The sequence below is a fragment of the Lampetra planeri genome, unplaced genomic scaffold, assembly GCF_965212315.1.
Source record: "Lampetra planeri unplaced genomic scaffold, kcLamPlan1.2.h2 scaffold_242, whole genome shotgun sequence".
Lineage (NCBI taxonomy): Eukaryota > Metazoa > Chordata > Hyperoartia > Petromyzontiformes > Petromyzontidae > Lampetra > Lampetra planeri.
This window is the reverse complement of record NW_027615071.1, coordinates 32,501-45,887: the sequence shown is the minus strand read 5'-3', so window position 1 is coordinate 45,887 and position 13,387 is coordinate 32,501. Positions and strand designations below refer to the sequence as shown.

The 13,387-nt window shown below is 54.7% G+C and overlaps 1 protein-coding gene across 1 annotated transcript in view; it reads right to left on the bottom strand.

Moving 5' to 3' along the window:
- The window catches only part of LOC144740621 (keratin, type 1 cytoskeletal 11-like), a 24,912-nt gene that overhangs the window by 9,313 nt on the left and 2,212 nt on the right, over positions 1-13,387 (bottom strand). Inside the window, 5 exon segments of the mRNA XM_078623416.1 lie at positions 572-736; positions 1,176-1,332; positions 3,036-3,100; positions 3,102-3,119; positions 10,222-10,347. Of these exon segments, the coding sequence (XP_078479542.1) occupies positions 572-736; positions 1,176-1,332; positions 3,036-3,100; positions 3,102-3,119; positions 10,222-10,347 (531 nt within the window).

Below are 13,387 nucleotides of genomic sequence, written 5' to 3'. Positions count from 1 at the left end.
TAATATTATTTTTATTACTTCCCTTCTACGTGACTTTACTCGAAAGAACCAAGAAGATGAATCTCTGCAGTCACGAAAGCTTTAAATCGAAAAGATGAAATAGTTCATCAAAACTCTTTCGTCAGTGCGGGCGTTCGCACGTCGGAGAGTCAAACGATGAAATATCTCGCGGGAAGCTCGTTCTTTGAGTGCGAGTGTTCGTACGTCGGAGAGTCAAACGATGAAATATCTCGCGGGAAGCTCGTTCTTTGAGTGCGAGCGTTCGTACGTCGGAGAGTCAAACGATGAAATATCTCGCGGGAAGCTCGTTCTTTGAGTGCGAGTGTTTCGCACGTCGGAGAGTCAAACGATGAAATATCTCGCGGGAAGCTGGTTCATTAAGTGTGGAAGTTCGTACGTCGGGATTGGAAAAAAGTGAAATATGTCCGTCTTTTTCTCACCCTCTATCTCTCACTCCGTTCCTCTCTTTCTCAGCCTATTTCTCTTTCTATCTCTCTAACCTCCCACCGCAACCCCAGCCTCGTCACCATCATCATCACCACCATCATCTCCTCCCCCACTCCAGCCTCACCTGCTTCTTGAAAGACTCCTCCTGATCGGCGCGGTTCTTTGCGATCATCGCCTCGTACTGAGCCCGGATGTCGGCCAGGATCTTGTTGAGGTCCGGCCCCTTTGGACTGTCGACCTCCACCGACATGGAAGAGCCTTCCAGCTGGGCACGCAACGCGGCCAACTCCTGTAGGGGCAGAGGTCAAAGGGTGGGGGGGTCAGTAGAGCCGCCAGGTGTGGTGTGTGTGGTGTGTGTGGTGTGTGTGTGTGGGGGGGGGGGGGGGTGTGTGGTGTGTGTGTGGTGTGTGTGTGGTGTGTGTGTAGTGTTGGTGGTGTGTGTGTTGTGTGTGTGGTGTGTGTGGTGTGTGTGGTGTGTGGGCGGGGGGTGGTGCGTGTGTGGGGTGTGTGGGTGTGTGTGTATGGGGTGTGTTTGTGGTGTGTGTGTGGTGTGTGTGGGGTGTGTGTGTGGTGTGTGTGGGGTGTGTGTGGTGTGTGTGTGGTGTGTGTGGGGCGTGTGTGTGGTGTGTGTGGGGGGTGTGTGGTGTGTATGTGTGGTGTGTGTGGTGTGTGACCCCTCTTCCCCTCCCCCTCCTCCTCCACCTCCTCCTCCTCCCCCACCCCCTCACCTCCTCGTGGTTCTTCTTGAGGAAGATGAGTTCCTCGCGGAGGCTCTCGATCTCGCCCTCGAGCCCCATGCGCGCCATGTTGTACTCGTCCAGCAGCCCGCGCAGGTTGTTGATGTCCGCCTCCACCGAGCTGCGCAGAGCCAGCTCCGTCTCCCACCTGGGACACCGCAGGGGAGGGGAGGGGAGGGAGGGGAGGGAGGGAGGGGGGAGGGGAGGGAGGGAGGGGAGGGAGGGGGAGGGGAGGGGAGGGGAGGGGAGGGGAGGGGAGGGAGGGGAGGGAGGGGGAGGGGGGGGAGGGGGGGGAGGGAGGGGAGGGGAGGGAGGGGAGGGGAGGGAGGGGAGGGAGGGGAGGGAGGGGAGGGGGGGGAGGGGGGGGGAGGGAGGGGAGGGGAGGGAGGGGAGGGGAGGGAGGGAGGGAGGGGAGGGAGGGGAGGGAGGGGAGGGAGGGGAGTGGAGGGGAGGGGAGGGGAGGGAGGGGAGGGAGGGGAGGGAGGGGAGGGAGTGGAGGGGGAGGGGGAGGGGAGGGAGAGGGGAGGGAGGGGAGGGAGGGGAGGGAGTGGAGGGGAGGGGAGGGGAGGGGAGGGAGGGGAGGGAGGGGAGGGAGGGATGGGAGGGAGTGGAGGGGAGGGGGAGGGGAGGGAGGGAGGGGAGGGGAGGGAGGGGAGGGAGGGGAGGGGAGGGAGGGGAGGGGAGGGAGGGGAGGGGAGGGGAGGGAAGGGAGGGGAGGGAGGGGAGGGAGGGGGAGGGGAGGGAGGGGAGGGGAGGGAGGGGAGGGGGAGGGGAGGGGAGGGGAGGGAGGGGAGGGAGGGGAGGGAGGGAGGGGAGGGAGGGGAGGGGAGGGGGGAGGGAGGGGAGGGAGGGGAGGGGAGGGAGGGGAGGGAGGGAGGGAGGGAGGGGAGGGAGGGGAGGGAGGGGAGGGGAGGGGAGGGGAGGGGAGGGGAGGGGAGGGGAGGGAGGGGAGGGAGGGAGGGGAGGGAGGGGAGGGGAGGGAGGGGAGGGGAGGGAGGGGAGGGGAGGGAGGGGAGGGGAGGGGAGGGAGGGGAGGGAGGGGAGGGAGGGGAGGGAGGGGAGGGGAGGGAGGGAGGGAGGGAGGGAGGGAGGGGAGGGGAGGGGAGGGGAGGAAGGGGAGGGGAGGGAGGGGAGGGGAGGGAGAGGAGGGGAGGGAGGGGAGGGGAGGGGAGGGAGGGGAGGGGAGGGAGGGGAGGGGAGGGAGGGGAGGGAGGGGAGGGAGGGGCAGAGTTAGGTTAGAGTCAGGGTTAGAGTCAGGGTCAGAGTCAGAGTCAGGGTCAGAGTCAGGGTTAGAGTCAAGGTCAGGGTCAGGGTTAAAGTTAGTCAGGATCAGAGTCAGGGTCAGGGTTAGAGTTAAGATTAGAGTCAAGGTTAGAGTCAGGGTTAGAGTCAAAGTCAGGGTCAGGGTTAGAGTTAGTCAGGGTCAGAGTCAGGGTCAGGGTTAGAGTCAGGGTCAGGGTTAGGGTCAAGGTCAGAGTTAGAGTTAGGGTCAGGGTTAGAGTCAGGGTCAGGGTTAGAGTTAGAGTCAGGGTCAGGGTTATAGTCAGGGTCAGGGTTAGGGTCAAGGTCAGGGTCAGGGTCAGGTTCAGGGTTAGAGTCAGGGTCAGGGTTAGAGTTAGAGTCAGGGTTAGAGTCAAAGTCAGGGTTAGAGTCAGGGTGAGGGTCAGGGTGAGGGTCAGGGTGAGGGTCAGGGTGAGGGTGAGGGTCCAGGCTGAGGGTCAGGGTGAGGGTCAGGGTGAGGGTCAAGGTAAGAGCAGGGTGAGGGTCAGGGTGAGGGTCAGGGTTAGAGTCAGGGTCAGGGTGAGGGGTCAGGGTGAGGGTCAGGGTCAGGGTCAGTCTGAGGGGCCTCACTTTGTGCGGAAGTCGTCAGCTGCCAGCCTCGCGTTGTCAATCTCCAGGCTGATTCGAGCATTCTCCCAGGATCTGAGCCAGGATCTACGGAGAGAGACATTGAGAGAGTCAGAGAGACAGAGACACCACGGAGAGAGACATTCAGAAAGGAGTCAGAGAGACACACAGAGAGAGAGACATTCAGAGAGACACACAGAGAGAGACACAGAGAGACACACAGAGAGACACACGGAGAGATCGAGACACAGAGAGACACAGAGAGTCCAGCGAGACACAGAGAGACACAGAGAGACACACAAAGAGTCAGACATACACACGGAGAGACAGAGAGACACAGAGAGACACACGGAGAGACAGAGACACACAAAGAGACACAGAGAGACACAGAGAGACACACAGAGATTCAGACAGACACACGGAGAGACAGAGAGACACACGGAGAGACAGAGACACGTAAAGAGACACAGAGAGACACAGAGAGACACAGAGAGTCAGACAGACACACGGAGAGACAGAGAGACACAGATAGACACACGGAGAGACACAGAGAGACACAGAGAGACACACGGAGAGATAGAGACACAGAGAGACACAGAGAGACACACAGAGAGTCAGCGAGACACACAAAGAGACACAGAGACACAGAGAGACACAGAGAGTCAGACAGACACACGGAGATACACAGAGAGACACAGAGACACAGAGAGTCAGACAGACACACGGAGAGACACAGAGAGACACAGATAGTCAGACAGACACACAAAGAGACACGGAGAGACACCGAGAGACACAGAAAGTCAGACAGACACACGGAGAGACAGAGAGACACAGAAGATACACACGGAGAGACAGAGACACACAAGGAGACACAGAGAGTCAGACAGATACAGAGAGTCAGCGAGACACACAAAGAGACACAGAGAGACACAGACAGACACAGAGAGTCAGCGAGACACACAAAGAGACACAGAGAGACACAGAGAGACACAGAGAGTTAGCGAGACACAGAGAGACACAGAGAGACACAGAGAGACACACAGACAGACACAGAGAGTCAGAGAGAGACACAGAGAGACACACAGAGAGTCAGCGAGACACAGAGAGACACAGAGAGTCAGACAGACACAGAGAGTCAGAGAGACATAGAGAGACACAGAGAGTCAGACAGACACAGAGAGTCAGAGACACACAGAGAGACACAGAGAGTCAGAGAGACACAGAGAGACACAGAGAGTCAGACAGACACAGAGAGTCAGAGACACACAGAGAGACACAGAGAGTCAGGACAGACACAGAGAGTCAGAGAGACACAGAGAGTCAGAGAGACACAGAGAGACACAGAGAGTCAGAGAGACACAGAGAGTCAGAGAGACACAGAGAGACACAGAGAGTCAGACAGACACAGAGAGACACAGAGAGTCAGACAGACACAGAGAGTCAGAGAGACACAGAGAGACACAGAGAGTCAGAGAGACACAGAGAGTCAGAGAGACACAGAGAGACACAGAGAGTCAGACAGACACAGAGAGAAACAGAGAGTCAGACAGACACAGAGAGTCAGAGACACACAGAGAGACACAGAGAGTCAGACAGACACAGAGAGTCAGAGAGACACAGAGAGACACAGAGAGTCAGAGAGACACAGAGAGTCAGAGAGACACAGAGAGACACATAGAGTCAGACAGACACAGAGAGACACAGAGAGTCAGAGAGACACAGAGAGACACAGAGAGACACACAGAGAGACACAGAGAGACACAGAGAGTCAGAGAGACACAGAGAGACACAGAGAGTCAGACAAACACAGAGAGTCAGAGAGACACAGATAGGCACACGGAGAGGACAGAGACACACAAAGAGACACAGAGAGACACAGCGAGTCAGAGAGACACACAAAGAGACACAGAGACACAGAGAGACACAGAGAGTCAGACAGACACAGAGAGTCAGAGAGACACAGAGAGACACAGAGAGTCAGAGAGACACAGAGAGTCAGCGAGACACAGAGAGACACAGAGAGTCAGAGAGACACAGAGAGTCAGAGACACACAGAGAGACACAGAGAGTCAGACAGACACAGAGAGACACAGAGAGACACAGAGAGACACAGAGACACAGAGAGACACAGAGAGACACAGAGAGTCAGACAGACACAGAGTCAGAGAGACACAGAGAGACACAGAGAGACACAGAGAGACACAGAGACACAGAGAGTCAGACAGACACACGGAGATACACAGAGAGACACAGAGAGTCAGAGAGACACAGAGAGTCAGAGACACACAGAGAGACACAGAGAGTCAGACAGACACAGAGAGTCAGAGAGACACAGAGAGACACAGAGAGACACAGAGAGTCAGAGAGACACAGAGAGTCAGAGAGACACAGAGAGACACAGAGAGTCAGAGAGACACAGAGAGACACAGAGAGTCAGACAGTCACAGAGAGACACAGAGAGTCCAGAGAGACACAGAGAGACACAGAGAGACACACAGAGAGACACAGAGAGACACAGAGAGTCAGAGAGACACAGAGAGACACAGAGAGTCAGACAGACACAGAGAGTCAGAGAGACACAGAGAGTCAGAGAGACACAGAGAGACACAGAGAGTCAGAGAGACACAGAGAGACACAGAGAGTCAGACAGACACAGAGAGTCAGAGAGACACAGAGAGTCAGAGAGACACAGAGGGACACAGAGAGTCAGATAGACACAGAGAGACACAGAGAGTCAGAGAGACACAGAGAGTCAGAGAGACACAGAGAGTCAGAGAGACACAGAGAGTCAGAGAGACACAGAGAGACACAGAGAGTCAGAGAGACACAGAGAGTCAGAGAGACACAGAGAGACACAGAGAGTCAGAGAGACACAGAGAGACACAGAGAGTCAGACAGACACAGAGAGTCAGAGAGACACAGAGAGTCAGAGAGACACAGAGGGACACAGAGAGTCAGATAGACACAGAGAGACACAGAGAGTCAGAGAGACACAGAGAGACACAGAGAGACACAGAGAGTCAGAGAGACACAGAGAGTCAGAGAGACACAGAGAGTCAGAGAGACACAGAGGGACACAGAGAGTCAGATAGACACAGAGAGACACAGAGAGTCAGAGAGACACAGAGAGTCAGAGAGACACAGAGAGTCAGAGAGACACAGAGAGACACAGAGAGTCAGAGAGACACAGAGAGTCAGAGAGACACAGAGAGACACAGAGAGTCAGAGAGACACAGAGAGACACAGAGAGACACAGAGAGACACAGAGAGTCAGAGAGACACAGAGAGACACAGAGAGACACAGAGAGACACAGAGAGTCAGAGAGACACAGAGAGTCAGAGAGACACAGAGAGTCAGAGAGACACAGAGAGAGACACAGAGAGACACAGAGAGACACAGAGAGTCAGAGAGACACAGAGAGAGACACAGAGAGACACAGAGAGTCAGACAGACACAGAGAGAGACACAGAGAGACACAGAGAGACACAGAGAGTCAGAGAGACACAGAGAGACACAGAGAGACACAGAGAGTCAGAGAGACACAGAGAGTCAGAGAGACACAGAGAGAGACACAGAGAGACACAGAGAGACACAGAGAGACACAGAGAGTCAGAGAGACACAGAGAGTCAGAGAGACACAGAGAGACACAGAGAGACACAGAGAGACACAGAGAGGACACAGAGAGTCAGAGAGACACAGAGAGACACAGAGAGACACAGAGAGTCAGACAGACACAGAGAGAGACACAGAGAGACACAGAGAGACACAGAGAGTCAGAGAGACACAGAGAGACACAGAGAGACACAGAGAGTCAGAGAGACACAAAGAGACACAGAGAGACACAGAGAGTCAGACAGACACAGAGAGAGACACAGAGAGACACAGAGAGACACAGAGAGTCAGAGAGACACAGAGAGACACAGAGAGTCAGACAGACACAGAGAGTCAGAGAGACACAGAGAGTCAGAGAGACACAGAGAGACACAGAGAGTCAGATAGACACAGAGAGACACAGAGAGTCAGACAGACACAGAGAGTCAGAGAGACACAGAGAGTCAGAGAGACACAGACAGACACAGAGAGTCAGAGAGGGGCGACCTTTTTAGTGGGCGGGGCTACCCGGCTAGTGGGCGGGGCTACCTGACAAGTGGGCGGGGCAACCCGGAGCTAGTGGGCGGGGCTACTTGAGTAGTAGGCCGGGCTACCCGGCTAGTGGGCGGGGCTACCCGGGCTAGTGGGCGCGGCTACCTGAGTAGTAGGCAGGGGCTACCCGGCTAGTGGGCGGGGCTACCCGGGCTAGTGGGCGGGGCTACTTGAGTAGTAGGCGGGGCTGCCCGGCTAGTGGGCGGGGCTACCCGGGCTAGTGGGGCGGGGCTACTTGAGTAGTAGGCGGGGGCTGCCCGGCTAGTGGGCGGGGCTACCCGGCTAGTGGGCGGGGCTAACTGACAAGTAGGCGGGGCTACCTGAGTGGTTGTGAGGGGCAACGTGTTGCGATTAATCTTTGCAGTGCAGAGATTTGTGGATGTGGTTTGTTGGTTAAAACTACGAACTTGGCTTGCGTCTTCGTTACTATTTAGTGTGCTGATGATGATGATGAAAGAGAGAGACGCAGACTCCAAATATACAGCAGCAGCAGCAGGCGTCGTCAGGGTCGGGATCGAACCTACGACCTCCTGTAGTCCAGGCGAGGTAGTCAACATCTCATAGCCACCGTGATGATGACGATGATGATGATGAGAGAGACGCAGACTCCAAATATACAGCAGCAGCATGCATCATCAGGGTCTGAACCCACGACCTCCTGCACACCAGGCGAGGGTAGTTAACATCTCCTAGCCACCGTGATGATGATGAGAGAGAGAGACGCAAACTCCAAATATACAGCAGCAGCAGGCATCGTCAGGGTCGGGATCGAACCCACGACCACCTGCGCACCAGGCGAGGTAGTCAACATCTCCTAGCCACCGTGATGATGATGATGATGACGATGAGAGAAAAGGAGACGCAGACTCCAAATATACAACAGCAGCAGGCATCGTCAGGGTCGGGATCGAACCCACGACCTCCTGCGCACCAGGCGATGTAGTCAACATCTCCTAGCCACTGTGATGATGATGATGAGAGAGACGCAGACTCCAAATATACAGCAGCAGGCATCGTCAGGGTCTGGATCGAACCCACGCCCTCCTGCGCACCAGGCGAGGTAGTCAACATCTCCTAGCCACCGTGATGATGACGATGATGATGATGAGAGAGACGCAGACTCCAAATATACAGCAGCAACAGGCATCATCAGGGTCTGGATCGAACCCACGACCTCCTGCAGACCAGGCGAGGTAGTCAACATCTCCTAGCCACAGTGATGATGACGATGATGATGATGAGAGAGACGCAGACTCCAAATATACAGCAGCAGGCATCGTCAGGGTCTGGATCGAACCCACGCCCTCCTGCGCACCAGGCGAGGTAGTCAACATCTCCTAGCCATCGTGATGATGATGAGAGAGAGAGAGAGACGCAGACTCCAAATATACAGCAGCAGGCATCGTCAGGGTCAGGATCGAACCCACGACCTCCTGCACACCAGGCGAGGTAGTCAACATCTCCTAGCCATCGTGATGATGATGATGAGAGAAAGAGAGACGCGACTCCAAATATGCAGCAGCAGCAGGCATCATCAGGGTCTGGATCGAACCCACGACCTCCTGCAGACCAGGCGAGGTAGTCAACATCTCCTAGCCACCATGATGATGACGATGATGATGATGAGAGAGACGCAGACTCCAAATCTACAGCAGCAGCAGCAGCATGCATCGTCAGGGTCTGGATCGAACCCACGACCACCTGCGCACCAGGCGAGGTAGTCAACATCTCCTAGCCACCGTGATGATGATGAGAGAGAGACGCAGACTCCAAATATACAGCAGCAGGCATCGTCAGGGTCTGGATCGAACCCACGACCTCCTGCAGACCAGGCGAGGTAGTCAACATCTCCTAGCCACCGTGATGATGACGATGATGATGATGAGAGAGACGCAGACTGCAAATATACAGCAGCAGGCATCGTCAGGGTCTGGATCGAACCCACGACCTCCTGTAGACCAGGCGAGGTAGTCAACATCTCCTAGCCACTGTGATGATGATGATGATGACGATGAGAGAAAGGGAGACGCAGACTCCAAATATACAACAGCAGCAGGCATCGTCAGGGTCTGGATCGAACCCACGACCTCCTGCGCACCAGGCGATGTAGTCAACATCTCCTGGCCACCGTGATGATGATGATGAGAGAGACGCAAACTCCAAATATACAGCAGCAGCAGGCATCGTCAGGGTCGGGATCGAACCCACGACCACCTGCGCACCAGGCGAGGTAGTCAACATCTCCTAGCCACTGTGATGATGATGATGAGAGAGACGCAGACTCCAAATATACAGCAGTAGGCATCATCAGGGTCTGGATCGAACCCACGACTTCCTGCACACCAGGCGATGTAGTCAACATCTCCTAGCCACTGTGATGATGATGATGAGAGAGACGCAGACTCCAATTATACAGCAGCAGGCCTCGTCAGGGTCTGGATCGAACCCACGACCTCCTGCACACCAGGCGATGTAGTCAACATCTCCTAGCCACCGTGATGATGACGATGATAATGATGAGAGAGACGCAGACTCCAAATCTACAGCAGCAGCATGCATCGTCAGGGTTTGGATCGAACCCACGCCCTCCTGCACACCAGGCGATGTAGTCAACATCTCCTAGCCACCGTGATGATGATGAGAGAGAGAGAGACGCAGACTCCAAATATTCAGCAGCAGGCATCGTCAGGGTCTGGATCGAACCCACGACCTCCTGCGCACCAGGCGATGTAGTCAACATCTCCTAGCCACCGTGATGATGATGATGAGAGAGACGCAGACTCCAAATATACAGCAGCAGCAGGCATCGTCAGGTTCGGGATCGAACCCACGACCTCCTGCGCACCTGGCGATGTAGTCAACATCTCCTAGCCACCGTGATGATGATGATGATGACGATGAGAGAAAAGGAGACGCAGACTCCAAATATACAACAGTAGCAGGCATCGTCAGGTTCGGGATCGAACCCACGACCTCCTGCGCACCAGGCGATGTAGTCAACATCTCCTAGCCACCGTGATGATGATGATGAGAGCGAGTTTCACCTTTTCCCGCAGGTCCTCGATGATGGGGTAGTAAGCACTGTAGTCCTTGGCCCCGGCTCCTTTCCCTGAAATCATCGACTTGATCTTGAGCTCCAGCTCATTGTTTGCAGCCTCTAGGAATTTCACCTGTAGGGGTGCATCGGGGGGTGAGGTGTGTGGGGGTGAGGGGGGGGGCACAGGTGGTGGTGGTGGTGGATGTGGTCAATTAGAACTCAGTCGGTGCAAACCATTGGACACAGAGAGAGTCAGACAGACACAGAGAGTCAGAGAGAGACACAGAGAGACACACAGAGAGTCAGCGAGACACAGAGAGACACAGAGAGTCAGACAGACACAGAGAGTCAGAGAGACACAGAGAGAGACACAGAGAGTCAGAGAGACGCAGAGAGAGACACAGAGAGACACACAGAGAGTCAGCGAGACACAGAGAGTCAGACAGACACAGAGAGTCAGAGAGACGCAGAGAGAGACACAGAGAGACACACAGAGAGTCAGACAGACACAGAGAGTCAGAGAGACGCAGAGAGACACAGAGAGTCAGAGAGACACAGAGAGACACAGAGAGACACAGAGAGACACACAGAGAGTCAGCGAGACACAGAGAGACACAGAGAGTCAGACAGACACAGAGAGTCAGAGAGACGCAGAGAGAGACACAGAGAGACACACAGAGAGTCAGCGAGACACAGAGAGACACAGAGAGTCAGACAGACACAGAGAGTCAGAGAGACGCAGAGAGAGACACAGAGAGACACACAGAGAGTCAGCGAGACACAGAGAGACACAGAGAGTCAGACAGACACAGAGAGTCAGAGAGACACAGAGAGAGACACAGAGAGACACACAGAGAGTCAGCGAGACACAGAGAGACACAGAGAGACACAGAGAGTCAGACAGACACAGAGAGTCAGAGAGACGCAGAGAGAGACACAGAGAGACACACAGAGAGTCAGCGAGACACAGAGAGACACAGAGAGTCAGACAGACACAGAGAGTCAGAGAGACACAGAGAGAGACACAGAGAGACACACGGAGAGTCAGCGAGACACAGAGAGACACAGAGAGTCAGACAGACACAGAGAGTCAGAGAGACGCAGAGAGAGACCCAGAGAGACACACAGAGAGTCAGAGAGACACAGAGATACACAGAGAGACACAGAGAGACACACAGAGAGTCAGCGAGACACAGAGAGACACAGAGAGTCAGACAGACACAGAGAGTCAGAGAGACACAGAGAGTCAGAGAGACACAGAGAGACACACAGAGAGTCAGCGAGACACAGAGAGACACAGAGAGTCAGACAGACACAGAGAGTCAGAGAGACACAGAGAGTCAGAGAGACGCAGAGAGAGACACATAGAGACACACAGAGAGTCAGCGAGACACAGAGAGACACAGAGAGTCAGACAGACACAGAGAGTCAGAGAGACGCAGAGAGAGACACAGAGAGACACACAGAGAGTCAGCGAGACACAGAGAGGACACAGAGAGACACACAGAGAGTCAGCGAGACACAGAGAGACACAGAGAGTCAGACAGACACAGAGAGTCAGAGAGACGCAGAGAGAGACACAGAGAGGACACACAGAGAGTCAGCGAGACACAGAGAGACACAGAGAGTCAGACAGACACAGAGAGTCAGAGAGACACAGAGAGACACACAGAGAGTCAGCGAGACACAGAGAGACACAGAGAATCAGACAGACACAGAGAGTCAGAGAGACGCAGAGAGAGACACAGAGAGACACACAGAGAGTTTCAGCGAGACACAGAGAGACACAGAGAGTCAGACAGACACAGAGAGTCAGAGAGACGCAGAGAGAGACACAGAGAGACACACAGAGAGTCAGCGAGACACAGAGAGACACAGAGAGTCAGACAGACACAGAGAGTCAGAGAGACACAGAGAGAGACACAGAGAGACACACAGAGAGTCAGCGAGACACAGAGAGACACAGAGAGTCAGACAGACACAGAGAGTCAGAGAGACACAGAGAGTCAGAGAGACGCAGAGAGAGACACATAGAGACACACAGAGAGTCAGCGAGACACAGAGAGACACAGAGAGTCAGACAGACACAGAGAGTCAGAGAGACGCAGAGAGAGACACAGAGAGACACACAGAGAGTCAGCGAGACACAGAGAGACACAGAGAGACACACAGAGAGTCAGCGAGACACAGAGAGACACAGAGAGTCAGACAGACACAGAGAGTCAGAGAGACGCAGAGAGAGACACAGAGAGACACACAGAGAGTCAGCGAGACACAGAGAGACACAGAGAGTCAGACAGACACAGAGAGTCAGAGAGACACAGAGAGACACACAGAGAGTCAGCGAGACACAGAGAGACACAGAGAATCAGACAGACACAGAGAGTCAGAGAGACGCAGAGAGAGACACAGAGAGACACACAGAGAGTTTCAGCGAGACACAGAGAGACACAGAGAGTCAGACAGACACAGAGAGTCAGAGAGACGCAGAGAGAGACACAGAGAGACACACAGAGAGTCAGCGAGACACAGAGAGACACAGAGAGTCAGACAGACACAGAGAGTCAGAGAGACACAGAGAGAGACACAGAGAGACACACAGAGAGTCAGCGAGACACAGAGAGACACAGAGAGTCAGACAGACACAGAGAGTCAGAGAGACGCAGAGAGACACAGAGAGTCAGAGAGACACAGAGAGACACAGAGAGTCAGACAGACACAGAGAGTCAGACAGACACAGAGAGTCAGAGAGACACAGAGAGACACAGAGAGACACACAGAGAGTCAGCGAGACACAGAGAGACACAGAGAGTCAGACAGACACAGAGAGTCAGAGAGACACAGAGAGACACACAGAGAGACACACAGAGAGTCAGCGAGACACAGAGAGACACAGAGAGTCAGACAGACACAGAGAGTCAGACAGACACAGAGAGTCAGAGAGACACAGAGAGAGACACAGAGAGACACACAGAGAGTCAGCGAGACACAGAGAGACACAGAGAGACACACAGAGAGTCAGCGAGACACAGAGAGACACAGAGAGTCAGACAGACACAGAGAGTCAGAGAGACGCAGAGAGAGACACAGAGAGACACACAGAGAGTCAGCGAGACACAGAGAGACACAGAGAGTCAGACAGACACAGAGAGTCAGAGAGACGCAGAGAGAGA